Source organism: Chenopodium album, chromosome 16 (assembly GCF_948465745.1).
Source record: "Chenopodium album chromosome 16, dcCheAlbu1.1, whole genome shotgun sequence".
Lineage (NCBI taxonomy): Eukaryota > Viridiplantae > Streptophyta > Magnoliopsida > Caryophyllales > Amaranthaceae > Chenopodium > Chenopodium album.
The window spans coordinates 50,740,738-50,768,604 of NC_137849.1; the positions used below are offsets into that span (position 1 = coordinate 50,740,738).

At 35.0% G+C, this 27,867-nt stretch overlaps 5 protein-coding genes across 8 annotated transcripts; all 5 read left to right on the top strand.

Moving 5' to 3' along the window:
• Positions 1-3,327: 3,327 nt before the first annotated feature.
• Positions 3,328-7,632, top strand: LOC145585870 (alpha-(1,4)-fucosyltransferase-like). Its single transcript, XM_081642576.1, has 3 exons — positions 3,328-3,959; positions 6,577-6,750; positions 6,875-7,632. The coding sequence occupies exons 1-3, from the start codon at positions 3,483-3,485 to the stop codon at positions 7,439-7,441; spliced, it is 1,218 nt and encodes a 405-aa protein (XP_081498702.1). The 5' UTR covers positions 3,328-3,482; the 3' UTR covers positions 7,442-7,632.
• Positions 7,633-8,441: 809 nt separating this feature from the next.
• Positions 8,442-16,169, top strand: LOC145585871 (tRNA nucleotidyltransferase cca2-like). Of its 4 annotated transcripts, XM_081642578.1 has the most exons (16): positions 8,442-8,788; positions 9,677-9,807; positions 10,651-10,768; positions 11,572-11,624; positions 12,139-12,188; positions 12,301-12,399; positions 12,497-12,606; positions 12,753-12,880; positions 13,323-13,389; positions 14,002-14,085; positions 14,498-14,560; positions 14,675-14,819; positions 15,081-15,242; positions 15,472-15,565; positions 15,646-15,725; positions 15,853-16,169. In XM_081642578.1, the coding sequence occupies exons 1-16, from the start codon at positions 8,492-8,494 to the stop codon at positions 15,855-15,857; spliced, it is 1,686 nt and encodes a 561-aa protein (XP_081498704.1). In that variant the 5' UTR covers positions 8,442-8,491; the 3' UTR covers positions 15,858-16,169. The 4 variants fall into 4 exon arrangements, with proteins under 4 accessions (XP_081498704.1, XP_081498705.1, XP_081498706.1 ...); XM_081642579.1 differs by having other exon boundaries at positions 15,472-15,585; positions 15,696-16,169; XM_081642580.1 differs by lacking the exon at positions 15,646-15,725 and having other exon boundaries at positions 15,472-15,585.
• Positions 16,170-16,955: 786 nt separating this feature from the next.
• On the top strand, positions 16,956-18,656 carry LOC145585872 (pentatricopeptide repeat-containing protein At4g21065-like). The gene has a single exon (XM_081642581.1). The coding sequence runs from the start codon at positions 17,079-17,081 to the stop codon at positions 18,654-18,656; it is 1,578 nt and encodes a 525-aa protein (XP_081498707.1). The 5' UTR covers positions 16,956-17,078.
• Positions 18,657-19,108: 452 nt separating this feature from the next.
• On the top strand, positions 19,109-23,182 carry LOC145586937 (protein disulfide-isomerase 5-2-like). Its single transcript, XM_081643912.1, has 5 exons — positions 19,109-19,392; positions 20,550-20,653; positions 20,910-21,280; positions 21,818-22,125; positions 22,402-23,182. Exons 1-5 carry the CDS (start codon positions 19,177-19,179, stop codon positions 22,687-22,689), a joined length of 1,287 nt encoding a protein of 428 aa, XP_081500038.1. The 5' UTR covers positions 19,109-19,176; the 3' UTR covers positions 22,690-23,182.
• A 527-nt stretch (positions 23,183-23,709) lies between these two features.
• Positions 23,710-27,463, top strand: LOC145586938 (receptor homology region, transmembrane domain- and RING domain-containing protein 2-like). The gene is made up of 4 exons (XM_081643913.1): positions 23,710-24,417; positions 24,582-24,812; positions 25,506-25,904; positions 26,574-27,463. The coding sequence occupies exons 1-4, from the start codon at positions 24,282-24,284 to the stop codon at positions 27,152-27,154; spliced, it is 1,347 nt and encodes a 448-aa protein (XP_081500039.1). The 5' UTR covers positions 23,710-24,281; the 3' UTR covers positions 27,155-27,463.
• The last annotated feature ends 404 nt before the right edge of the window (positions 27,464-27,867 follow it).

Here is a 27,867-nt window from a genome sequence, read left to right on the forward strand (position 1 = left end):
CTACCAAATCCATACTCATCGGCAGAATTCTCTAACAACTGCTGAAAAATCGCGTTTCTTAAGAAGTATGTAGGCACGATATATCTTGTCATCTTGTTTCCTACGTACACCACAAAGTGTCCCTTTGGTGCCCTTAAACTACCTTCTGCCTCTACTCTTTTTGGCATAGTAATAGTAAATAAATTTTGGATTTCTTAAACAAACTATATAAGAGAAACTAGATGGATATATTGTTTTGAGGAGTGTGCCTAGATGATAGGTATATAAAACGTTATCATATGTTATATATATACGTAGTACATGACTAGTTAGATATATAGTGGTAATTTATATATATGAAAGATAAAAAGGCCGGTGCAGAAGGCAGGAGATGGAAGTAACGTGGAGATGTTCATGGCCATGCAAAAGTGCAGTGCATGAAGATTATTGAAGGGTAGTATGTATATAAGTAATTAAGGAGCTGAGCTAGCTAGCTGATGAGATTTATTTAGAGATAGATAGAGGATATGATGTGGGTGATTCAATATTTATCCCAGGTTTCACATGTATAGTGGCAGGCCCAGGGCCCTTCCATACTTGTGAAATAAATCCATAACGACTTACCCTCCATCATCCTGCTAGAATTACCCCGTAATCCTTTTTTGGATGTTCTATTGATCTAAAAATTTTCAAGTACGAGGGATGTACTACCACTTTTGGTTCACTAATTTTCGACCTCATCGACTTCATCTAATTAAACTTATAAAGTAACTACTATGTATTACTCTCTCCGTCCCTTAATACAAAGCCTCTTTTTAGCATTTATTACTCACATAGTAAAGAAAAAGAGGTTTTGTATTAAGGGATGGAGGGAGTACTAAATTGAGACTCTATATATAATTATATTATTATATTGGGACAAAGGGAGTACGGTATATAGCTAGCCACTAAGGTGTTGCAAAGGGTAGTGGAATTTAATTAGTCTTCACCAAACATATTGTGGGTATTTATGTTTGGAATATGTAAGTATGTATTTCTACTAGAAGATGTACTCTGCTAGATAATAGGATTTAGAGTTGCTAGCTATAGTAAAGAGATAATTGACTACATATCTAGCTTCTTTCTATCATTGATAGACTTCAATGAATACGCATGTGTTTGTATGGGCATGTATGCATGACTTAACAAATTTAGGGCCGATAGTGATTAGTTGAAGTAAGTGGTTACTCCATCGTATATGAGGGTTTTTATTCTTTCAAAATTATAAAGTATGCGTGTTAGTTGTTATGAGAGTTAATTAATAGACTAAATTGTGCGTATAATTTAATTGTCACTCGATATACTCTGTCATATATATATGGAATCTATTTATTACACTATGAAAAATTAAAAAATCAACAAATAAGAACACATATTTTACAAGAAATAATGAGTTAGCCACTACAAGTCCATGATGGACAAGTGCGAGGAGAGTTTTATTGACCATGATAAATTGCAATAGGTTAAAATCTAGGGAGCTTATATAGTACTCCCAAAGCAGATTATAAAATGGGCAGAGATAATATAGTCTCAAAAAATCATGACCTACATAATAGATACCATATAAGTATAAAAGAAAATGACGGATTCAAAACATTCTAATATTAATTATTTTTTTAGTAAAAAACTCTACATTTTCGGTTATCCGTTTGGATTATTCCCATTAGGAGTACGTGCATGTTCATGACTTAAACTCATGTCTGATTTGTGATGAACCAATTGATGAAATCATGTGTGAACTGCTAATGCATAGGTTTAACCTCAGATCATGCACTACATCCAATACAAGAAAATAACCTTTTCGTAGCGATTATTTTAACCTTTAGTATCGATTGTAATTGCAACAAAAAGCTTTCCCAACGAATGGTCATTCGATACAATATCCGGTGTTGTCTTAGCCTTTAGTAGTGGTTTTCAATATCGCTGGGGTTGGCCTCAATAATCTTTACGAAAAACTACATCCAATCGTGGTGATTATTGTAGCGATTATAATTGCTATAAATGTTGAACTCATTTTCTTCAAAAAAAAAAAAAAAAAAAAAATCATACATATGATCTTTACAAGATTCAAACATACAACCTCAAACTCTTATATTAAATGTTTCACCAATAAGTTATGACATATTTTATGTATTCTTTGTCAAACAATATTTATATATCTAGCGTAGAAAAGGCTTTTCGTATCGATTTTTAGGATTTAGTGGTGATTGTAAATGATACGATTTCTCATAATTTTATAAATGTGCAAAAATAGCGTGGATATGTATTATTATGTTTTCCGTATTGATTTTATATGGGAAAACCATGACGATTGTAAAATGATACGATTTCCTTAATTATTTCACGAACATACTTGCATATTATAGCGAATGTACAATCGCTACAAAATAATCGTTACGAAAAAAACAATTTTCTTGTAGTGATCAAATCAAATACTACCATAAAAATTAAAACCAACCAAAGCAATTGAGTTATTTATGATTCATATCAACATAGAAAGGGGAGTTGGGACCTAATCTAGACGATATGATACATATACTATACGTACGTACTACTATGTCCTTTGAAGCCATTCCTCACCCATAATATAGGCTTATTGCTTATATAATAATTTACCACCCTAGACTATATACCACCCTAGTAGAAGGTGATATTTACGAGCGAGTAATATGGTATCGAAATGATATCTATCAATATATGCATGTCTATTGGCATGGAGCAAACTACAAGTTGTGCTATACACAAATCTTAGAGTAGGGGTTGAGCTTTATAGAGTATAGCCATTTCTTTAGTTGGATGGCATGCCGATGAGGCATGAAACATGCATGGACATCACTTTCAAATTTGGGATGAGCTCGACGAATTGACACACTTATCAGTGACCGTTTTCCATAACTGTACTATAAAATTCATCATGGGGCCTATTGAGTATTGACACGACACGTGTGTCAAGTTGTGCATAAACTTCTTTTTTTTGTGAAAGATTGATAAGAGCCTTACGTGATACTACATTTCTTATTCTATTTTAGACATGAACTACTTAAACACGATACACGCTAACCTAATACATGAGCCTATATGACATAATCACACCTCACTAGCTTTGTGCCAACCTTTGAACGGAAGTAGCTAAATCTAGGTCCAATTGAAATGCCAAAAAACAAAAAAAATTCCTATAAGCCATAAGTTCATACTAATGATTGGGCCGAATGTTAAACGGGCATTTCGCAAATAATTCTGCAAATTACTACGTACAAATAATACTAATCAAGTCACCATTGAGTAAAAGAAATAAAAAAACAGAAAAAAAAAAAAAAGAAAAAAAAAAAAGAAGAAAAACAGCAGCAGAGACAGAAGAAAACTTGAAAATTCAGCATTACAGAAGATACAAGCTTTCTCTCTCTTCTCAAACTTCAAAAGTACGGGAGGAGAGAGAGAGAAAGCCTGGAGAATTTTTGTTCGTCATGCGATCGAAACCTTTATTAAACCCAATTAACATAACAATTATGCTATCAATTTCAATCTTCTTCCTTCTCTTCTTTTCTGGATTCTTCCAATTTTCATCTTATGCTTCTCCTTCTCTTAATGACTTATCAATTAAATCAAGTAAACCCGACCCATTTACCGACTTGTTGAGTGCGTTCAGAAAATGGGATTCTGAAGTGGGTTGCCTGAAATTTAGGGAAAAGTTTGAGAGTTGGGGGTTTTCAAATGCTTCAAATTCGTTGCAATTTAGTGATTTGGAAGGGGGAATTGGGTGTGGAAAAGAATTGAAATTGAAGCATGTGAATGTGTTGGTAAAAGGGTGGACTTGGATTCCTGATAATTTGGAGAATTTGTATGAATGTAAATGTGGGTTAAGCTGTTTTTGGACTAAATCTTCTGTTCTTGCTGATCCTCCTGATGCCCTTTTGTTTGAAACCACTACTCCTCCTTTGCAGGTATACCTTTTCAAATTTTATTGTATAGTTTATTATGTTTAAATTGTGATGATTCATGATTGTATACATCTTAATTTATACTATTGGAAATGTGTGTGGTGTTTGTGATTTGATGTTTATGAATGGGATTTGTTATGCATTTGGTGTTAAAGAGGGGATTATCAAGTGTTGTGACAGCAATTTGGGAGTGGGTGGAAGATCATTTTTCTGTCTTCGGATCGCAGGGCGGGAGAGAATGTTGTGTATGTTTTGATCTTATTTGATCATGATGTAGATATGAATACTGAGATTTGGTATAGTGTGAATAGTTAGGTAAACTATGATGTAGTGATATTATAATGAAAACATTAGGCTTACTCCTTAGACTGCTCCCTTTTTTGGGAATCAAATTAACCTGTGGTAGTCAAAGACTGTGAGATGCTTGGAAAAGTTGTTGCTTTGATTTGATTTGTGCTTTTGGTGCAATTTTTTGATGAAGAAGAAAGTATACCTCATACTCCCTCCATCCCAAAATAAATGGGACATTGGACTTTTTTCACTATTCATGTATTAGCTTTGATCCTAATTTTTTACTAACATAATAAAACATATTTTATATAAATTATGTTGTTAGATAAATATTAATATAAAGTTCCATAAATTTTAAAATAATTTTCATTAATATTTAGTTATATAAAAATAAAGTCAAAGTTGATTGTGTCATTCTGGGACAGAGGGAGTACAATGTTATTGTTGGTGTGTTGAATTGGTTTTTTTATACTGCTCTCTTAGTGCATGGATCTTTAGGGGAGAGGGATTTTAAAGTTGAACATATGTCACATGCTGTTTGAAAGCTCATCATACAATAATTACCATTAGTGTTGATTTCTATTGGAGAAGAGACTTAAGGGTAAATGCCTCTGCTATATTAGTACTGCCGAATGGACAATAGGTGTTCAGTTGTTCACATAGGTGTGATTCTAATGAAACCTGTTTTTAGAAATGTTCTTATTACCCAAACTTCTGAAGGTAATGTTGCTTTGTAAAGAATTGCATGTGAAAATACCACATCAGGCTAATGATTCCAAATTTTCTTTTCTTGTCTAGGTATTAGGTTAAAATTTTACTTTGGGATAGGTTTATTTAACACCAACAAGGTGCGTCCCTTATCTTGCTGTGCTTATCTCCTGTTTTCCTTGTGAAATGGGCATATGTTTGGGAATTAATTTGCTGCATGTTAAATTGTTAAGGTGATAGCAGATGTTAGATGTGGCCTTAGCAATATTGTGCATCTAGCTTGTGTCACCCTGGGAATGATGTAAACCCTGCATTTTTGAACTTCTTTTTTAAAAACCGTATTAGTGAAAAATGAGCTATTGTGCGGAAAATTAACCTTGGCAATGTGCACAAGTCAGGCTGAGTAGTGAATACATGACGGTGGTGCAGTAGATGGGCTCAATCACTTAGGATTTATTGACTGCAGAGAACAATTATAAACCATTATGTCTTGTTGGGTGTTCGGTAAACTATACTGGTATGGTCTTCGGAGTTATAATTAGAGGAATATGGAGTTTATGGGAGATTTTCCATTGAATGGTTGCTCCTTATCTATGAATCTATCAGGCTTTTGGCAGTTGTGGTATGCATAGCTTTTAATCAATAATTTTTTGTTATAAGTGGAATGTTGGGTTTCAAAGGTACATTAAGCACAAGTTGTGACAGAATTTAGATCTTGGGCTTTTTTGTATAACCAATTAAGAGGGCATATGATATCTAGGAAGGAGGATTGTTTCTTTAGTTTGATATGTGCTCCTATTGAGTTATCTGAAGATGCTGCTGAAAGATATCTCAGAAAGAAGATTGTTTCCTTAGTTTGATATGTGCTTGTGTTGGGCTATCTGAAGATGCTGGTATGCTGCTGAGAACATATCTTTATCCAGTATAGTACTTTGAGTTTTGGCATTATACATATGTAATTATGCTCTGGGGGTTGCGGTGTTAGAAAGTCATCATTATTACATATTACAGAGGCCACCATAACATGCACTTCTGTTTATGATTGTAGATGAGAGTTAGAAGTTGGAAATTTAGTGATGCTATCATATTACTGCTGAATGGCCAATAGTTATAGTTATGATGAAATATGTATTTTTTACAAACAGTGTAGTTCATCATTTGTGAGCTTGTGACTAAAGGCATATGTAAATAGTAATCTGTGTATATTCTGAGTTTTCTGACAATCGAGTCGATGTTAAATCGATATTGATGTTGTGTGTTCACAGCATGATTCATCTAGCTTTTGTCATCCCAGGAACAAATGTTAAATGGAAGTATTATTACGAATTAATTTGCTAATATCAAAGCAATACTAGATTTTATATGTGCCCCTGAGCAATGTGATTCATCAGCTTGTGTCATTTCAGAATAGATGTATTCTAGCCTTTATGTGTGCCTTGGGAGAGTTCAATATTACACGGTCATAATTCCCTTTTTTCTAGTTAAATTATGCGTGTGATGTATGTAGCTCCCGAATTAAACATCCTCCAAGTGGTTTTACTTTCAGCCATGAGTAATGAATAAGGTCCCATATCTCTGTTCCCGATCAATTAGTGCTATAAAGACTTGCTCATTTCTTCAGAGACGCATGGGTGACCCACTACGCATCTACATGGATCTTGAGGCTGGCAGGAGACGGTCAGGACGTGAGGATATTTTTATAAGCTATCATGCCGAGGACGATGTGCAGGCAACATATGCTGGAGGCCTTTTTCACAATAATCGAAATTACCAAGTATCTTCTCAGAAGAAGAATGTAAGTCTTTTATTTTATTTTTTATAGCAAAACTAAGGCCACTATATTTGCCCCCCACCCCCTGCCCTTAAATACTCTATCGCTTGCTTTTATGCTTTACCTGATGCTGAGTCTCTGATTCCAGGATACTCTAGTATACTGGTCATCATCTCGTTGCCTTCCTGATAGAAATGACCGTGCCAAGAGACTTCTTTCCTTAATACCTCATCATTCTTTTGGGAAGTGCTTAAACAATGTTGGTGGCCTGGACAAGGCACTTTCTATGTATCCAGAATGTATGAAGGACCTTACCTCTGCTCCGAAATGGTGGGATCATTTACATTGTGCCATGTCTCACTACAAGTTTGTCCTTGCTATTGAGAACACTATGACCGAGAGCTATGTCACTGAGAAACTGTATTATGCCCTTGATGCTGGATCTGTTCCGATCTATTTTGGGGCACCAAATGTATGGGACTTTGTGCCCCCACATTCGATAGTAGATGGTAGTAAGTTTAGTTCATTAGAGGAACTAGCGTCTTACATCAAGACACTTGCTAACGACCCTGTTGCTTATGCGGAATATCATGCTTGGAGAAGATGCGGTGTGCTTGGTAACTATGGAAAGACTCGTGCAACGAGCATTGATACATTACCCTGCCGCTTATGTGAAGCCGTTAGTAGACAGGGTGGAAGGAACGCCAAAGCTTAGTGATTTGCTGATCATCTCCAATGGCGGGGAGACATCCGCTGATTTTTTTCCTTGAAATTTTGGAATTTAGAATTTGCTGTAAATGTATGTCCATTTGTTAGGTGTTAAAGGGAATACGAATAGGTTGTATGATTTTAAGAAATACAATATTCATTGTAGTGAGAATGAAAGTCACTAGATCAAGTTTTTTTTGTTGTTGTCTTTTTGGAACTTTCTCGCCTTCAATTTCTTCACCTTATAATGGCCTATGTTTAGTGGCCTATGACCTGTCTGTGGGTTGATTATATTTGCCTTGTTTATAAGATTGTAAGTTGTAACTATCTTGAAACAAACAGCTAGGAATCAAGAACAAGTTTTGACATAAACAAGCATGGGTGCTCAAATTTTTTTTTTTTTTTTTGATCTAGAGTTGTAGAGCATATATGCACAAAATCGCCCAAAACCTAGCCATTTACTAAAAATTTAGGAGTAACAATGAAATGAATTTGCCTACTAACAAAACTTGACTCTTTTTTTTTAAAGGTAAATTAACAGGCGTTTATGTTTCATTGGTCTATTCTATACACTCACTTTCTCGGTGAGATAGAGGGTTAGACTAGTTGAAATTAGATATGAAGGCAGAGGATAAATTTCACCAAATTCATTTTAGGAGGGATTTTTCTGAAGTGTTCCCTTCTTATACTCAACAAATGACGGTACTACACTCAATATCGGTTGAGGACGGATCGGCTCCAAAAATTATCAAACAAGGGTTAAATATAAAACAAGAGGCTGCCCCAGTTAATCTCCGTGATAAACAAATTTCGTTTATCACGGAGTAAAACTGCTACTTGAGGTAGTCATTTTAAGGCTCAAAAAGCAGTTTTACTCATTTTCAACGCAAAAATTACACTTTTATCCTATTTTGTTTATCACGGAGATAAACTTGTATTTCCTTGTAAAACAATACAATGCACTAATCTTCACTATACATCAAACGGTCTACTGGTGAAAGCCTTAGCTATTTAGACAAAGGGAGTGAAAACACACAAAGCCAGAAATGGAGAAAGAATGATGAGAGTACTGGCGCCAAGTCCAAACCGGTTTATAAGCTACCCAAAATTTTCATTCTCTCTCCTCCATCACCCTCTTCTTCTTCCTCTGAAAACCCCATTTCTGTTAAACCCTCCTAAAACCCTACGTTGCAGAGCAACCATGGCGTCGGAACCTCACTTGCCAATCCAAGTCAAAGACCAAATTCATCTCACGGAGAAGGAGTCTCTCATTTTCCAACGCCTTAAAGGTGTCCTTCATCACTTCAATCTTGACACCCAGCTCCGTGTTGCTGGCGGTTGGGTCCGAGATAAGGTCTAATTTTTGTTTAAATTTGCAATTTTATTTGATAGATTAACAGTAATTTTGCTGATGTAGGAATAAATTTTGATAATTATGTAATAATTTGTTGAGTTTTTTGGTAAATATTAATGGGTATTTACATTTTTGAAGAGTTAATTTTTATATTTTTCTGTGTGATACTTGTGAAATTGTAGTAAGCAGTGTTAATTATATGGTTTGTTTTACTTGTAGTGAATGGTTGAGAATCCTTGGAAAATGTTTGGAGAACTGTTCAATTTGTTGTGAATGGTTGATTGAATTGATTTTGTTTGAGGGTTGTAAAGTTTATTGGTGGGTTGAAAAACTTTAATTGCCGTTTCGTACGTGTTAGTGGGACTCGAATTTGTATATGAATTTGTAAGGAAATTCCTAAGCTAGATAGCCTCCCATATATTGGGAACAATAGGAAAAGGCTCAAATGGGGTTGTTTGATTTGAGTGTATGCTCATTTTGGAGGGATTTTAGTTTAGATTGAGTCATATTTGATTATTTGGGATGCTTTGTAGGCATGATGATAATCTGAAAGTAAGCCTGTTAAGCTTTGATGAAATCAGGGCAATCAAGTCTAATACATTTGCTTGGTGAACTTTATTAATTGTAGTGACTGCCATATCGTGTTGTTGTGCTCTCTCGATCCTACTTTGATTTTCTTTTGTTTATGAGGGTTAAATTTGGTGAATCTAGATGATTCTTGAGCTGCATATCATTGCAGAAGGTTAAAGGGAATCGGGTCATTAAAAAACAGGTGAAGGCCAAAGTAGGATATAACATATGTGGAGTGTGGTAGATTATCCTGTCTCTAATTCTCTATATTGTTCACTTGCATTGATTCTCACTTAATTTTTTTATTTATTTATGCAGCTTCTAGGAAAAGATTGTTATGACATTGATGTTGCTATTGATAACATGTTGGGTAGAGAATTTTGTGAAAAGATTAATGAGTACCTATTGAAGACAGGAGAAGATGTTCAGGGAATTGGCGTGATTCAATGGTATGTGCATATACATTCATTTGGTATATTTTTTCCGTATCAGTTCTCTCTCTCCGTTTCTCCCCCCTCCCCCCAATACAACCAAAAAAAGTCACCACATATTAGCATATTGCTCCACACTTTCATCTTAGCTTTCCCTGATACCTCATGCATTTTTCTCTGTTGCTTCAATTTTACTTTCTTATGGCAGGACATTTAGCTGGTACAATGTATTTGACTCCTTCCATGGGGATTTTTCTTTAGTAAATGGACTTTGAAAATGATGAATGCTAAGTGATACTGATGTAGTATGTACATACCATGTCCAAACCTTTTCTTTTTCTCCTTTTTCTTTCTAAAAGGTATGCAAGATGCACAATCTTTACCAAGCTTTGTCAGATAATTTCAACTATTTATCTACAGTCATCTTCAATTTTAGGTAAAAATTTTGTTGTCAGGATTTGCAAACTTTGCATGAATTGAAAGTTAAGCAATCCATGCTTTCTTACTTTATAAGGTAGGTGTGCAGCAGTAGTGGTTTTGAGAAGAGGTTTTAATCCTTATAACTTACAAAGTGATGGTTTCAAATTAGGGGATATATGTATGGAGCAAGTTAATATTATTCAAGGCTCTGAGAATATATGCTAATCCTCCCTTTAATGAGTAATACCTGGAACAGGTTTCTGCTTGTAAATTAATATGAGGTTCCAAGGTTGTTGAATTTGCCACCATCTTATAATGCAGTTACTGAAATTACCTCTTATTTGTAAATTTGTGATACATGGTCAGTAGCTCAAAATACTTGCTGTATATTCACTGTTACATGTGTGTGTATGTGAATCGATGAAGATCTTTTCTTTGCAGTAACCCTGATCAATCCAAACACTTGGAAACTGCAAGGATGCGCCTTCTTGATCTTTGGATTGATTTTGTAAATTTAAGGGCTGAAGATTACTGTGAAAACAGCCGCATCCCTACCATGGTAAATAAAAATCTTTATACTACTTATTGAGACTATATATTTTCCGGTCATTCAACTATATGCTCAGCTCATAGGGGACTCACATGTGAGATAGTGAGGGGTTATATTGAGACTTCATATAGTGAGGGGTTATAAATTGTATGTGGTTGGAAGTAACCACATATGTCGAGTTGTTGTTTCTCCCTTTGGATGAAACCGTACTTGAACCTGTGTGAGGTTGGAACTTGGAAGTAACCACATATGTCTAGGTGTTGTTTCATTTTTTGGATAAAACCTTACTTGGACCTGTATGTCGTTTTAGTTCTCCTTTTCAGGTCTCCTTTTCAGGATTCATCCAAAGCCTTTTCATTTCTTTGAAATTTTTTAATGAAATTGTTGTAGAAAGGTCAAGTTCTGTTCCATCCCCTCCCAAGTTCCAGCCTCCACTGAACATTATCCTTTAGAGAGTTATAGTAATGCCACAATGCTATTAAATGACATTTTTACTGGAAGGTCGAGGTGGACATGGGCTAGCCACAACTGGTTCAGGTGCATCATGGCCCTCACTGTAGCTGGTCTGAGGCAGGCCATGGTCCGTTTCAGTAGCTAATGACTAGAAACCCAGCTTCAGGTTCCGGGCCTTCTCATTTTATCATTAGTATTCAAAATATTATTGATGGAAAATGTTAGATTAATGAACCATGCCAATTGGTACAACAATAAATGTGGACCTGCAGCTCTTGGCAAGCCAGTTTGTAGCTCAGGTTTGGCCAGTTATGGACGGCTTATGGAGTTGTTTCTGATTGGCTTTGTTTAAATTACAGAGATTTGGCACCCCAGAAGAGGATGCGTATAGGAGGGATTTGACTATAAACAGGTAATTCATATTTTGCTTCAATTTTCTTTATTCAAGTTAAATTATAAAAGAAAAATGAACAATTACTTTGGTCAAAAAGTTGAATCTTCATTTCCTCTCACCGAGTATGCTTTGGTGTATGTTCTCTTGGGCTTTCTGAGCCATTGAGAATATTTTGTTAGAGAAGAGTATATCTATCCAATCTAAAAAAAAATTATAATTACATGTCGCTTCATTTTTTACCTTTGACATTTTGTAGGATGTGATTACGTGAACCGTTATCAGAACTGTTCACAACTTCACATAATTTATGTTGAAATGCAATTTTACTTTTCATTCAAAGGGGGATTTTTGTTGTAATAGCTTGTAAATTTCTACTCATAAAATATTGCATATATTCTCTGAAGAATTTGATCTTGGTTGATGTCTTCAAACATGTCTCTTATGTCCTTTATTCCTGTATGCTAAGTCTACAATAAGAATTTGATCTTGTAAATTTCTTTGTATTTACATTGACATTTTTTTTATGTGATAGCTTGTTCTACAATATCAATACTGATTCTGTGGAAGATTTTACTGGAAGAGGTTAGTTTGGATGTATATATTGTGGGGTTCACATATTCTAAGGAAGATCATACTCTCTTTTAACCATTTATCTATCTGATTCTTTGTTTGCTGCATCTTATTCTGATGGCAGGCATTACTGATCTGAAGTCAGGAAAAATAGTCACTCCTCTGCCCCCAAAGGAGACATTTTTGGATGACCCATTGCGTGTTCTTCGTGCTATCCGCTTTGGTATGTATCTCTGACCAGATTTCTTTCTTGTAATATTTATGCTCTCGTATCTCGTCTTTGTATGTAATCATGTTTAATTGTTTTGATCATCTTTTAGGTGCAAGGTTTTGTTTTGTGCTAGATGTGGGACTAAAGGAAGCTGCAGCTTCTGATGAAGTGAGAGATGCTATCAAAGAGAAGATAAGCAGGGAAAGGATCGGTCATGAAGTATGTTTAATTATATTTTTCTTGATGCAGTCATAACTCCTCAGTCCTTCCCTTACGCGATTGAATGGTCCTTTGGCCTTCTGTTGCTCGTTTCAACTGTTCTGATCAACTTATTTTTGTTTCCTTAAATTTTTGGCGTTTTGCAGGTAGATCTCATGATTGGAGGAAATGAACCTGTTAAAGCAGTGACCTATATCCGTGATTTACAATTATTTTGGATCGTTTTTAATGTTCCTTCAAATGTTGAGCCTTCACCACCAGAAGAATGTGATAGGTTTGATCATTTTCTACTTCGCTAACCTCATCCTAAGCTAATTCATTAACATTAGAAGCTTTCAGCTCCTATTTATCAGAGCACATAATCTGGCTGAGATACTGTCATCAATGTTGTTTGTTACTTAAAAAAGTTATTGGCAACATCTTAATTGATTCATCTTGAAAGGCCTTTGCTAGTACAGTTATCTCCCTTTAGAATCCTTATTTTTGGATGTTCATAAATTCTCAAGTATTTATTTTCTTCAATCATAAACGTGAAATTATTAAGCTGAATAAAGGGTATATATTATTGGCGTGCACTAGAAATCAAAATACAAAGATTAAAATGACGTGAATGAGTGGTTTTATTTATTTATTACGTATATTATATTTATATTATTATTTTTATTGACTAAAGCTTTGTTGTTGTTGTTGTATGCTCACCATCTCTTTGCCTACAGGTTCTGTCTTGCTTTTATGGATACAGCACTGAGACTTATTCAGTCACTGGAATCTCTTGACTTAAATGTCAGTTTACATTTATCACATCTCTTTCATGCTTATGTGATATAAATCCTATATTTTTGATTACTAATGTTTCCTTTTGTATTATACTAGTAATAGATATCATTTTGGCCTATCTTGTAATCGAGTTAATTATATAGAAGTGCATCTCATGCAGTTTATACAATATAATGTTTGGAAGGAATGGTGGAGCTTGACTTTCTAGTTAAAGTATTAGGAGGGACATTTAAAGATTTAATTGACCATGTTAATGAAAGCACAGCACAATCATAGATATCCTGAAATCCTGATTTTCCATACTGGCAAATTTTGGCCTTGCCAGAAGCTCTCTTTCTCTCTCTCGCTCAGGATGAATGAAAAAACCTCCAAAAGTTATCTTACCATAGACCTCACATGCCATATTTAGGGAAGAGATTAAATCAGACCAAAGTACCAAAACTTTTATTATATGTTGTTTTAGGCCTTAACCATACTAAACAATTTTCTGGAAGCTGATCTTGAAGAACAGTTTATTTGTTGTAACGATATACATATATTTGAAGGTTGCATGCATTTCTTGTGTGTTGCGGATGGTGGTGATTTTGGTTTTAATTGTTATTGTCTTAATAATTTCAGGATGAACAGAGGCGGTTGTGCTTATATTCTGCTTTATTTCTTCCACTAAGGAGCATGGTGTACAGAGATAATAAGAAGAAAAAGGTAGCCTTTAGTTAGTTAGCATCCCTGCCCCCTTTGCTCATAACACTCAGTTCTATGCTGTTCTCAAGAGGTGATGAAAGATTTTCTACCTGTTGAAAGGCCCTTTTGTTTTCATACTTAATGCTTGTTTTGCTTTCTTAGATGTTAATGTTCAGTTTATGATTTTACCCTTAATATTACTTGTTAGAACTATATTTTTCCTGTAAATTATGCTCAACTGAAAAGTAATTATTCGGATAGGCGGAGATTTGGTTGTACTGGCCTATGATAATGTATCATCAAAAATTATCATGTAAAGATATATTTCATGCTTATAATTATTGGACTGTGTTGACAACTGTCAAGTAATCAAAGCTGATGAATGGTCATATTCATGCTTTTAGTTTACTGTTTTTTTTTCCTGGTTTTGCAGGTCGCTGTGGTTGATTTCATTTTTCGAAATTGTCTCAAACTTAAATCTAAGGATGCTGAAACAGTTAGTTCTGATTTCTTAAGGCTCATGATATTGTTAAGGCTTTGTTACTTTGCTTTCTGGGTGACCTCAGTACACAGTTGGCCTCATGATATGATAATTTTCTTCCCTTGTTAGGTTATAAGTGTACACCGTGCAGCCGAGAAATTTATACCATTAATTTCTTGTATTACGTCTGAAAAGGATGTGCAACATGCTGAAGCTCACTGTGGGAAAATCCTTATTGATGTACCTGAGACACTGAAATTACGGATATTAGCAGGTTTTATTTTTCCCTCTTCATTTTGTTTTTATTTTCCCCCAAAATCCAAGAATTACGCCTGGTTGTATCTGTTTTCTTTAGTATAATATTAGGAGCTGGGTAGGAAAAGGGATGTTTGCCTTTATTCCTGAAGGTGGTGAATAAACTGAACAAGGCTGTAGGATAGTCGGTTCTGGTCTTTCTGTGACAGTTGAGACTTGTTGCAAAATCGATTACATGGACAGAAATCTCTTAAATGTATTATCTGTTCTGTTCTCCCAGGCTTGCTTCTCCGAGAAATCAAAGACTTTTGGCCAGTTGCATTGCTTGTATCCACGTTATTATATCCTAATGGTGATTTATGTGAGTCATTGGATGAGGACTTGAAGTTGGAGAAGAATAGAGCTTTGTTTAAGCAGGTGAAGGATGTTATTTTGAAACTAGGTAAGAATCTTACTAATCTTTGTCTTAGTTCCTAAATTTCATTGAAATTCTATTGTTGTGATTGCTAGCTGTTTGCAACAAACTCATTGCTATGAACTTTTTATTTCAATCCATAGATTTGCCTCTTGACTATCTGCATAGTTTTGCAATCCTTTTTTTTTTTTTAACAAAGAAATAAATTTATACGACTTTTGCACAATTATGGTGTCTGAAATGTTTGATTGTGCAGATCTGGAAAACATTTGGGAGGCAAAGCCATTAGTCAATGGAAAGGACATTATGAGTATCTTAAACCTCAAAGCTGGACCAAATGTGAAAGAATGGCTGAGACATTCATCTCCTGGTAAAATACTGGTTTTCTTTGAGATACTTGCCCCTAATTTATTTTCCTTTGTTATCTCCAGCAACAAAAGGTTATTGAATGGCAACTTGCCCATCCTACTGGAACTGCAGATGAATGCCAAGAATGGCTTAGGGAAGCAGGTGCAAAACGTGCAAGGATAGACGATAATGTCTAAGCAGTTTTTTCTGCATTTTTGAGACATAGGTGTCTTATTTAAGAGTAAGTATGCTTCGCAATCTTGAAGTACTAACGTTCAGAATGATGTAGGATAACATTGCTAGACGGGTGGAGCCTTGCTGTCAGACATATTAGTCTTTCATCTTTCACTGTCAACGGTCATGCAGAGTCGGTCCGGTGAAGTTACAGAGTTTGAAGAGTTTTTCTGTTCCCCTTTTATTTATTTTTTTGACGGCGTGGCTTTAATGAAAGGATTTTGTGATTAACACAAAGATGATACCAAATTTGGATGGATGTACAGTGCTTTGAACCTCAAAAGGAATTATAGCTACCCTAATGATATTTTTGTTATGTATGTGGTAATGAATTATTGAATTAATGGAAATGGTAAGAGTAAAAGTTGTTAATTTCCCTTTTTTTAACCTTGTGAATTATGATGGATATATTTCAAATAAAAATTGAAAATTATGTCCTGCACTCAAGACCATGATTTGTATCTATATATAATGATTCCAGTTGATAGATTATGGAGATTTTGCTTATAGTTTATAAATATATACTATTCTTTAATCCATGATTCTGACAGTTAGTTGAACACATTTAAAAAAAAAATATGAACATTAAGTTTGAATAATATGAACATACATTCAAAAATAGAGCAATTGCAATCTCGGGTGCATGATCTAATAATTGTGTAATAACTACCAAAACCCATCCTATTTAGTTTATAAGCTCATTCATACTTCAAAGTACCAAATTGTCATGAACTGCATCAATGATTGACAATAAAATGCATAAACATTTCATTAATCAGCAAAACAAATCTGCTGACTACTGTTAAGTACTCCGTACTAGTTAACTCTTTGGGCAACCCTTCCAAACAGAGATGAAGATCCCTCCTCTCGAAGTCTCGATTATCTGCATTCAATTAAGTACTCCCTCCGTTTCATATAAATATTCGAGTGTCGATACACAAAGCTATTCCATGATGATGAAGTGTTATAGTACTTTGATTAGTTTGTAACTTTCATCTCCGTTATGACCAAGTTATGCACTTCAAACCAAATCTTTCACCATTCTCTTTCAATTTACTACACAAACAAATCTCTCTGTTTTTCTACTGCACACAAAAATTCATCCCAGAAAACCCAAAACCTTTCATTCTCAAACAATGCATTGCACTTTTGCAATCATCTGCTTCTTCCAATCACAAACTCAAACAAATTCATGCTTTTTCTATCAAACATGGTGTCCCATTAAACAACCCTCTTCTTGCCAAACACCTAATCTTCTTCTCTGTTTCTCTTTCCAAATCTATGGATTATGCCCAGAAAATCTTCTCCCAGATTCAAACCCCTAATATTTTCACCTGGAATACCATGATTAGAGGTTTTGCTTTCAGTGAAAACCCTAAACCAGCCATTGATTTGTATACCCAGATGAGAGCAGTTCATCTTGTTGAGCCTGATACACATACTTACCCTTTTTTATTGAAGGCAACTTCTAAGTTGTTGGATTTGAAGTTGGGGGAAAAGGTGCATTGTGTTGTAATTAAAACTGGGTTTGAATCTTTGGTTTTTGTGCAGAATGGGTTGGTGCATTTGTATGCTACTTGTGAATACCCTGAGAGTGCATACAAGGTGTTTGATAAAATGCCTGTTAGAAATCTTGTGACTTGGAATTCTGTGATTAATGGGTTTGCTTTGAATGGGAAGCCTCATGAAGTTCTGGATTTTTTTAGGCAGATGAACTTGGTGGGTGTTGAGCCTGATGGGTTTACAATGGTGAGCTTGTTATGTGCTTGTGCCGAGCTCGGTGCATTGGCATTGGGTAGAAGAGTACATGTTTACATGTTTAAGGTTGGCTTGAATGAGAATTTGCACGCAGTGAATGCGCTTTTAGATTTTTATGCAAAATGTGGGAGAATTAGGGAAGCAGAAATGGTTTTTGATGAGATGAGAGAAAGAAGTGTGGTATCTTGGACGTCTTTGATTGTTGGGTTAGCTGTGAATGGGTTTGGAAGTGAAGCAATTCGGCTTTTCGAGGAGATGGAAGTGCAAGAACTGGCACCAACTGATATCACCTTAGTTGGAGTCTTGTATGCTTGTAGTCACTGTGGAATGGTGGATAAAGGATTTGATTATTTCAATCAGATGAAAGATAGGTATGGAATTACGCCGAGGATTGAGCATTATGGTTGTATGGTTGATCTACTTGGTAGAGCAGGAAAGGTGAAAGAAGCATATGAATTCATCAAAGACATGCCAATGCAACCAAATGCTGTTATTTGGAGGACATTATTAGGTGCATGCTCACTGCATGGGCATCTAGCTCTTGCACAAACTGCAAGGTCTAAACTTTTAGAATTAGACCCTAAGCATTGTGGTGATTATGTGCTTCTTTCGAATCTCTATGCATCCGAGCATCGTTGGACTGATGTCCAGCAACTGAGGGCCAAAATGGTAGAGGAAGGAGTTAGGAAAACACCGGGATTCAGCCTTGTCGAGTTGAGGAATTGTGTTCACGAGTTTGTTATGGGAGATCGATCTCATCCTCAGGACAAAGAAATATACGCGATGTTAAGAGAGATCACAAAGGTCCTAAGATTGGAGGGCTATGTGCCTCACACACTGAATGTGTTAGCTGACATTGAAGAGGAAGAAAAAGAGACTGCCTTGACATATCACAGTGAAAAGATTGCTATTGCTTTTATGCTCATTAATACTTTGCCAGGAACTCCAATAACAGTAATCAAAAACCTTAGGGTGTGTGCTGATTGCCACCTTGCTATTAAGCTCATATCCAAGATTTTCAACCGTGAAATCATTGTTAGGGATCGAAGTAGATTCCATCATTTCCAACATGGATCTTGCTCTTGTAGAGATTATTGGTGATCATTTGTAAGACATGAAATTTTCAATATTATGTAGTAAAAATTTTGTGCTACTTTTTTTTTTTTAATAATTATTTTCCCTTTTAGTTATATGGCAAATGTCAATAATCAATGTGGAATTATTCAATTGTAAATTAGATCAAATAGGTTTAGGTCATACATGGACAATTCTTGTATTTTCTCTTGTTATGTTTATTTCTTAATTGTGTAAGTTTATAATTATTTTTTCCAAAATTTTAGATATGTATCAAAATTGTTAATCTACGATTTAGCAAAAACTTTCTATTCTTATGTAATACGAGTAATCGTAGTAGTAATACACTAATACTCGACATGCTCAAAATTAATTTTAGATAAGACGGTCTCATTTTAAGCCATCACGAGACATTAAAAATATTTTTTTTTTTCCCGAGGATTATGTTTAAATCCATAAACCTGAGTAAAGGAAACAAAACAAGAATCCGCGAACTTAAACTCTAGAAAAATAAACACAAACACAAACAGTTCGAAAAGAAGCAGCCATGCGAATACGATCAGTAGCAGTTGAACTTGTCATCTTCTCGATCATCTCTTTCTCTCTCCTCTCGATCTTCGCCGAAGAACAGCAATTCGACATTGATGGAAAAGTGATTGATTTGGACGATTCAAACTTTGATTCTGCGATTTCAACCTTCGATTATGTCTTCGTCGATTTCTACGCCCCTTGGTGTGGTCACTGCAAGCGTCTCTCTCCTGAGGTCCTCTTTCTCTCTCCTCATTTTTTTTTCCTGCTGATTTAGATCTTATTGCACTTTCCTATTTCCTTCAATTTCCTTGATTTTGTTATAATTGATTTTTTTAAAGTGTTTTTTCATATAATTAGGGTTTTTCTTGTTTGATATAAAGTATATATTTTGTGGATAATTAGTGAAAAATTTTATTGTGTTTTTTTACTAAATTTGATGCAATATGACGATTATATATGTCTGATTAGAGTGTAGTTGAGATCTATTAGGAGCAGAGGTCTGTCTATTTGAAATAATCTTTATCAATCTTCAAATTTGTGTATCAGTAGTGTGTTTCGATGCAATACGATTTGTTGCTTGAATTGTTTATGCTACCAATTGTTATGTATTAGCAATTTCTAATGTTTTCCGTTTCCCTTTGTGTTTGGTAGAGTTTTGTGCTGATGTCGTAAATTCGAATAGTGCAACGGTTGCAAGTGACATGATTCTACTTATGCTTAAGAAAGCTATCCTACTATACTGAAGTAGTAGTGATGTATAATGATTTAGGATGCCTAGATCAAAATTGTGAATGTTAATTAACTAGTTAGATTAAGTAGCTATTTAAATTGATTGGACTTTCCAAGATATTCTTATTCTATTTAAGTGATAGGGACCGGAGAATGTAGGAATGGTTTAAAACTTCAAATTTTATTATGGTTTTATATTAGAATTATGGCATATCCTTGATCATAGGGATAAATCAATAAGGGAACTTGTATATCTGTATGGAGGGGATAAATGGATCTTATAGAAATAGAATATATACAAAAAAAAAAAAAAAAAAAAAAAAAAAGAAAGAATATATACACTTTTTAATACTAATCGATCAATTCGATTTGAATGAGAATCATTTTGAACTTCAGGAAGAGTAATTTGTGGGCAAACTCTGTATGTTTGCATTATAATTTATAACACTAGGTGAGTAGATGCACCTTTCTTCAATTCTTCTGTTTGTCCACCCCCAGCTTGCCCCAATAACAAACAAATCTACAATTTGATTCTTAATCTGTGCTAATAATTCTAACATATTCAATTTTGTCATGTACTCGGACCCAATTATTACTATTATGTAAACAGATATTGATCACTTAAACCAAAGATATTCATGTTTCTGATTTTAAGTGCAGTTGGATGCAGCAGCTGCTGCCCTTGCTGGACTGGAGAAGCCCATTGTGATTGCTAAAATTGATGCTGACAAGTACAGACGTGTTGGTGATAAATATGAGATTGAGTATGTAATTGGTATTTTTCAGATGAACACCTTATGGAAATTTTGAATTTAGTGGGGCTTATTGTACAGTTTACATCTTTACAATATGCAATTGCAAGTTGTATAATACTATTCCATCCAAAAACTGTGTTTAATTCTCTACTCTGGATCTGTCAGTGAATATTTCTGGGATAAGTTATTCCAGTTATCTTGCATAATTAATTTTTTAAGGTGATTTATTTGGTTAGTAATAATTCTGCTTTTCATTGTTATTCAGTGGCTTTCCAACTCTGAAGCTCTTCATGCATGGTGTTCCTGTTGATTATAATGGACCGAGGAAGGCTGATTTACTTGTCCGTTTTTTAAAGAAATTTGTTGCTCCTGACGTATCTGTTCTCGATTCAGACACTGCTATTAGTAACTTTGTTGAAGAAGCTGGTTCTCATTTTCCCATCTATGTCGGCTTTGGAATGGATGAGTCTGTCATATCCAAGTTTGCCGTCAAATACAAGAAACAGGCATGGTTTTCAGTGGCAAAGGATTTTTCAGATGGTGTTATGGAATCGTATGATTTTGACAAAGTACCAGCTCTAGTGTCTCTCCATCCAACTTACGATGAGAAAAACATATTCTATGGGCCTTTTGACGGTAGGTTCTTATTCAGATCATCAAATTGACCAAATCTTTTTATATTTGTTGGCAATATCCCTTGCTTTAATTAAGACCATGGAAACAGGAGTAAAATTGCTGAAAATTGTTGGAATTGCACATCAGTGATTGATCTGTGAAAATTGTTGGATTTGCACATCAGTGATTGATTTAATGCCTGATCTGTGATTTTGGTTGAGCACCTTTCAGATCCATTTTCCATCCCTTTTCTTTTGTTACAGTCTTTATAGCGTGCAGTGTTTAGGAGTTGGGACTATAGGCTAGTAAAAAAAAATATTTGAAAGAGTTTACTCTATAGGTGAAGGTGTTGTAGTTGTGTTGTTTGTTTGTTTGGTTCCATTAGCATCAGGTACCTTTGTCTTACTTCTACAGTTTGCAATTTGCATTTTGGGGGAAAAGAAAAAAAAAGGGTTGCTATCTTGCTATGTGTAAACATGGAGTTTTGGAACTAACAGATGTGAACTTTAATGTGTATATATCAAGAAAATGCTTAGTTGACCTGTTTATCATGTGCAGATCAATTCTTGGAGGAGTTCATTAAGCAAAATGTATTGCCCTTGTGTTTGCCTATAGATTCTGACTCATTGAAGTTGTTGAGAGATGAAGATAGGAAAATTGTTTTGACATTTGTGGAGGATGAGAATGATGATAAAACGAAACAGCTGGTAAAGTTATTGAAGGCTGCTGCTTCTGCTAATCGTGATTATTTATTTGCTTATGCTGGTCTTCAGCAGTTTCCGGACTTTGTTGAGACATTTGAGATCAGCAAAAAAACAAAACTGCCAAAAATGGTTGTTTGGGATGGAAATGAGGAGTATTTCAATGTAAGTCATCGTATAATCTCCCTTCTCTGCATCTAGTCTTTGCAAAGATCATGCTTCTCAATTTACTAAAAAAAGGAAAGATCATGCTTCTCAAAATATAACAGCAATATAATAGCCAGTCTAAACACTATTAATGGCATGGTTGCAGGCTTACATAGTTACATTTACTTAGTTTGCGGGACAAGTAGTGAGACTTGCTATTCTTGTTATTATAGATTTTGGATTCTGGTGATGTAAGAGTGCAGAAATTATAACGCCTAATCCTTTTCTGTCCAGGTAATTGATTCAGAGAGTATCGGTGAAGATGATCAGGGGTCCGCCATAACACACTTCCTTGAAGGATATAAAGAAGGAAGGACAGTATCAAAAAAGATTAGTGGCCCATCATTCATGCAGTTCCTGAATTCCATGATTGGCCTCAAATTAGTTTTCCTTATTGTTTTCCTGGTAGCTGTCATGATGATAATACAAACTCTTGGTAAAGAAGATGAAGATAATGCTAGTGCACAGCCTTTGAGACCTGATAGCAGTGAAGCACAAAGATCAGGTGACAAGGAAGACTAGGAAATATATGTAACTTCAAAATTATCTCTTCAATCGTGATTGGACTTAAAGTTGGAGCAGGATTGCTTAGAGGGAGACAGACAAGTTGCTAACAGCTTCACCTAGTGGTTCCTCGAGCTTTTGCCTTTGGTATCAGAATCTGCCATCATGTTTGGCGTCAAATTATGAGGTTACCCCCATTGTTGCTGCTAACTTATGGCGTCAAATTATGAGGTCACCCCATTGTTGCTGCTAACTTATTATGCTTTGTAAGCCAATTTCTTAGGGTTTTCATTTTTCTTGGTTTTACCTTTGTTCATTTTGTACGAAGTATCATTAATGGTTCTGCTTCCTTTTTTTTTTTTTTTTTTAATTACATTGTCAAATGCAAGTAAAGAAAAATGAAACGGAATTTCGATCCATCCAACGTTTAGATTTGTTGTATGAGTACTTGATAAAAGAATGAAGTTATCTATTATGTAAATTATGCAATAAAGCACCGCTTTTAATTGTATTCTACTTGCCAACTTTAGCACTTTTTTACTAGCAAAGTTGTGAGTTCGAACCAGTTTTGTGGGTTGGGACTAAGGAGGGAGTTTAATCCACAACCCATAAACTAAGTAGACCGGTTTAGAGTGGGTAGTACTCGGGGCAAATCCAAATATTATGTAGGGCTTAGGCTGAGTCGAATTGAACTAGTGATCATATGTAGATTAGTAGATAAGATTATCAAATACTCCGAGCGTTACCATTAGTATCTTTATCGAAACCTACGTTTGATCACATTGTCACAAGATTAGATCAAATTAGACCAGAAAAAAAAACAAATACTATTCCGAAGATGATAAGTTATCAGCTTGTAAACCGTTGTAATCTTAAATAAAAGCAACAAATTGGGTATTTAGAGGAGGTGGATCCCATAAACAAAAGTGGTCCAAGTTCAAGAGACATTTAGTTAACCAAATACATCTGCACAAAATCATTTATTTTGTACAGATAATGTTGATGAAGTTTGAGGACCGAGAATTATCTAGTACTCAATTATTCATTTTTTATTTTGGGATAAACTTGTTATCTCTGCATTCAATTGGCATCTTGGCATATTCATTATCCAATAATTATTGTAATTTGTACAAAATAATCCAATTTTCCCTCTAAAATAATAATAATTAAAAAAAAAAAACTCAAAATAATAAAAAAAAAAAAATTAAAAAAAAAAAACGAAGCACATTGTTTTGTTTGTCTAGTGTCCTCTGTTTTCTTCCCTGTCTAAATCTGCAAACAATCTAAAAAAATCTGGCAACTCCCTTTTCAATTTGCAGATGGAAGCTGATGTTTCCATCCTTAAAAACCCTAATTTCCCTTCTTCCTAATTAGAGAACCTGCAGTTTAATTAGGTCAAAATTAGAGCTTTCCCTTTCTGGGTTTATTTGCAAGCTGATTCCTTTTAAGTTGACAATCCTGTTTTTTTTTCTTATTTCTTGGAACCTGAGACTTGTGAGTCAACCTTTTTAAGTTAAACCCTCAAAAAAATTCCTCACCTTTTCTGGGTTTCTTGTAAAAAAATCGTTACAATATCAGATTTGGGTATTTTCTATTGAATAATAATTGATATGGGTCTTAAGATTTCAAGAGAAATCTTATTTTGTTGTATATATTTGATCATGATGTCGAGTTTCTCTTCTGCTTCTGTTGTTCTGATTGGAACAAATTTCACAGTCAAATTTGATGATATTGAAGCTAATTTTGGTGAGTTTCAAATCTTAATCCTTGCATTACAGTTCAAAATAAATAATTTTTTATTTATATTATTTTTGGGTTTATTGATTTTATGTTAAGGAATTCTAGTTTGATTAGAAATTATACTATCTGGGTAAGTTCTAATATCATGAATTTATGATTGGTAATTTCAGCACCACCTTTGGGGCTTACTGGTATGTGTGGAAGATTGTCCATGGCAGAGCCAATTAATGGTTGTTCGCCATTGAAGAATAGTGTTGAGCTTGATGGAAATTGTTCATCTCCGATTGCATTGATTGTTAGAGGTGGATGTAGCTTCGAGAATAAGATTAGAAGGGCACAGAATGCAGGTTTTGAAGCTGTAATTATCTATGATAATGAGGATGGTGGTGGTTTGGTTGCAAGTAATTCTCTTTTTCATTTTGTCTAATTTAATTGAATCAGTTTTTGTTGTGTGTGTTGTATGAATTACTTGCTCGAATCGAACTCGAAAACAATGGATTGGGGCTTTGTTGAATTTTGCTCCTGCTTATGTAGTTGATTTTGATGGCATAATTGAGTTAGGAGGCTGAATTAACACATATTGATGTTGAATCTCGAACCATTATTGATAGTTGGAATTGTATTGTGGGAGTCTTTGCTTATCTGAAACTAGGTAGAGTTAAAAATTTAAAATACAGAAGTTGCATTGGTTTTCCGGATTATCGGTTCTTTGTTGTAATTTCCCTTTGGAATTGTGGATCGAGGACCGAGCTGCGAAGAGTATAAGAAAGTTTTGGAAATTATTGACTGGGATTTTCACTTTTATGCTTGTAAACCATATGTTTATGTTATGTATCTGTCTGTATATTTTATGAATAAGTTATGTGATGGAAGATATTCTTCGGATATATTTTAGGGACATATAAATGTATTTATGTATGTAAATATTCGCATTGATTTAGGTTTCCTAACGACTTGTGTTTAAGTCTTGTAAGTTGTAACCCTACCTTTGTAACCCTATGTATTGATGATCAATTGTTCACATTCCTCAAGGGAGTTCACACAATTTAACATTATGTTGCAACATTTTAACGAATTGTTTTCTGGCAATGCAGTGGCAGGAAATTCTGCTGGTATAAATATCCATGCTGTATTTGTTTCAAAAGCAACCGGACATAAGTTGAGGACCTATGCTAGCCCTGATGTGGAAGTGTGGATGTTTGCTAGCTATGAAAGTTCTGCGTGGTCGATAATGGCAATTTCTTTCATTTCTCTTCTGGCAATGTCTGCGGTGCTGGCTACTTGTTTCTTTGTTAGAAGGCACCGTGTTAGACGGGAAAGGCCTCAAGGTAGGGTTCGAGAATTCCATGGGATGAGTAGCCGTTTAGTTAAAGCTATGCCAAGCTTAGTATTCACATCTGTAACAGAGGAGAATTGCACAGCATCAACATGCGCTATCTGCCTTGAGGACTACAGAGTTGGAGACAAGCTCCGGATTCTGCCATGTCGCCACAGTAAGTTATGCCTTAAGAGATGTTCCTTTGTATTTGTCTTTGCTTGTGAATATTTACTTTAGGTACTATTGCACCCTAGTTTTACTTATGTTGATTATGTTTGGTGTATCGCAACATCATTAGAAGCTATTTGAGTATTTACCACCACATCGATGCACAATAAGTGAGAATCTGGGATGTATTAATAACTAATATTCTGTTAAACTTTTAAAACATAGATGTACATGGTACCCTATAATTCCTTTGTCCAGTTCTATTCTACTTTTTAAAAAATGGGTTAGTAGTGGAAGCTGTTTTTGCCTAATATGGTTCTTGTTACCCTATGAGGAATTCTCTTGAGCGGTTATTTTGATTATTTTTGTACTAGTCACCTGTTCTGAGATTCTGGAACGGGAACTTGTGTCCCTTGCTCATCATATTGAAATTTTTTATGGGTTTGATAGTCGTATCACCAAGATTCATGATAGGTCTTGTAATATATAAAAAATTAAATTAAGCTGATTATGCTGATTTTACAACTTGAGTTTGTTCTACGGCTTCTGCCAGATTCGTATGATAAATTGATAATAGGGTAATTTTACTTATTTGCTTGATGTGCTTTCAAGTATAAATGGTAGTTTTCTTTGGTTCCCACAGAGGATTTAATTAGTGATGTTGTGAATTTTGCAGAATTTCACACATTTTGTGTGGATGCTTGGCTCACTTCATGGAGAACATTTTGCCCGGTATGCAAACGAGATGCAAGGACTAGCACTGGTGAACCTCCGGCGTCAGAATCTACACCATTGCTCTCGTCCAATCCATCATCTGCTGCTTCTTCACCGTTTTCTTCATTCAGATCATCATCTGTACGTTCCTCTGCTATACAAATAGCTTCACCAAGTCCAAGATCCCGTGCAATATCTCATTATCCTTCTGTTTCAAGTAGCCCTCAAATACCTCGTCCTCTTAACTCATATCATAACCAACAATCTCCTTCAATGAGTTTGAGTCGAAGCTCATTAGACCTTAGGAATATGTCCTCCCAAAGGTCATATGCCTCTCAGTATTATTCTCCAGGTTCTCTGGGCTATCCATCTGTATCACCTCTCAATACTAGATATGTGTCTCCTTATGTTCCAAGTCCTAGTAACGCTTCATCAAGTTATCTTGGATCTTCTTCTTTGAGATACCCGACTCCATTGCATTACAGTGAATCTGCAGCAAGTTTTTCACCGTATAGTTCTGCACAATCCCTTCCTGGATGTTGATTTATGAGTGGTATGTGAAAGTAGTGTACTACTATGTGAATTCTGCCATGTAACTGTCATTTTAGATACTGAAACTGTGCAGATCTTTCTGACCTCTAACTTATACCTGTTTGATCCTTGCCATGGTGCTGAATTCTGTGTATATCGTAGCTTAGGGTAGTGTTGAGTTTTGCTCCCTTTATTTTTTCTTCCTTTAGCACCCGCTTGATAATGAGTTATCTTGTGTTGGTTTCCAGAGTTGAGGCTTCAATGTTCGCATAAACTATTATACAAATTACCATTAGTGAATGAAGATTATTATTTTGTTCATGTCTTTGTTGAATAAGCACATCGATTAAAGTGCTTGTATATGCTAAGCTCCGGACCAGCTTACTGTTTATTTTTATTTGTTATTTTTTAAGGTTCATGTTAGTCTTGTTCTGTAAACAACAGTTTTTTTTGCAGTGTAATTGAAAATAATAAGGTACTGGATTTGGTGTTCTTTATTGTATTTCCAGTCTTTCCACCCAAGTTGGCAACAGTAAGAAAACCTACATTACAGGTTAGATTGCTTCTATTCAAATTATTTTAAGTTAGCATTCTATTGCATTTAAAATCTTATGTTGGCAATTTGGAGCAAGCAATCTGGGTTACACAGGTCGTGTTCCTGCGTTGGCTGTGTATTATCAGTTTTATATCTGAATTAACCATCATCAGTATAACAGTATGTACAT

Coding starts and splice junctions, on each gene's coding strand:
- LOC145585870 (XM_081642576.1), top strand. CDS start 3,483: ATGCGATCGAAACCTTTATTAAACCCAATTAACATAACAATTATGCTA. Junction 3,960..6,576: donor CCACTACTCCTCCTTTGCAG/GTATACCTTTTC, acceptor TCATTTCTTCAG/AGACGCATGGGTGACCCACT. Junction 6,751..6,874: donor TATCTTCTCAGAAGAAGAAT/GTAAGTCTTTTA, acceptor CTCTGATTCCAG/GATACTCTAGTATACTGGTC.
- LOC145585872 (XM_081642581.1), top strand. CDS start 17,079: ATGGATTATGCCCAGAAAATCTTCTCCCAGATTCAAACCCCTAATATT.
- LOC145585871 (XM_081642577.1), top strand. CDS start 8,492: ATGATGAGAGTACTGGCGCCAAGTCCAAACCGGTTTATAAGCTACCCA. Junction 13,390..14,001: donor TGGAATCTCTTGACTTAAAT/GTCAGTTTACAT, acceptor TAATAATTTCAG/GATGAACAGAGGCGGTTGTG. Junction 15,243..15,471: donor GGATGTTATTTTGAAACTAG/GTAAGAATCTTA, acceptor TTGATTGTGCAG/ATCTGGAAAACATTTGGGAG.
- LOC145586938 (XM_081643913.1), top strand. CDS start 24,282: ATGGGTCTTAAGATTTCAAGAGAAATCTTATTTTGTTGTATATATTTG. Junction 24,813..25,505: donor TGGTGGTGGTTTGGTTGCAA/GTAATTCTCTTT, acceptor CTGGCAATGCAG/TGGCAGGAAATTCTGCTGGT. Junction 25,905..26,573: donor GATTCTGCCATGTCGCCACA/GTAAGTTATGCC, acceptor TGAATTTTGCAG/AATTTCACACATTTTGTGTG.
- LOC145586937 (XM_081643912.1), top strand. CDS start 19,177: ATGCGAATACGATCAGTAGCAGTTGAACTTGTCATCTTCTCGATCATC. Junction 19,393..20,549: donor GCAAGCGTCTCTCTCCTGAG/GTCCTCTTTCTC, acceptor TTTTAAGTGCAG/TTGGATGCAGCAGCTGCTGC. Junction 22,126..22,401: donor GAAATGAGGAGTATTTCAAT/GTAAGTCATCGT, acceptor TTTTCTGTCCAG/GTAATTGATTCAGAGAGTAT.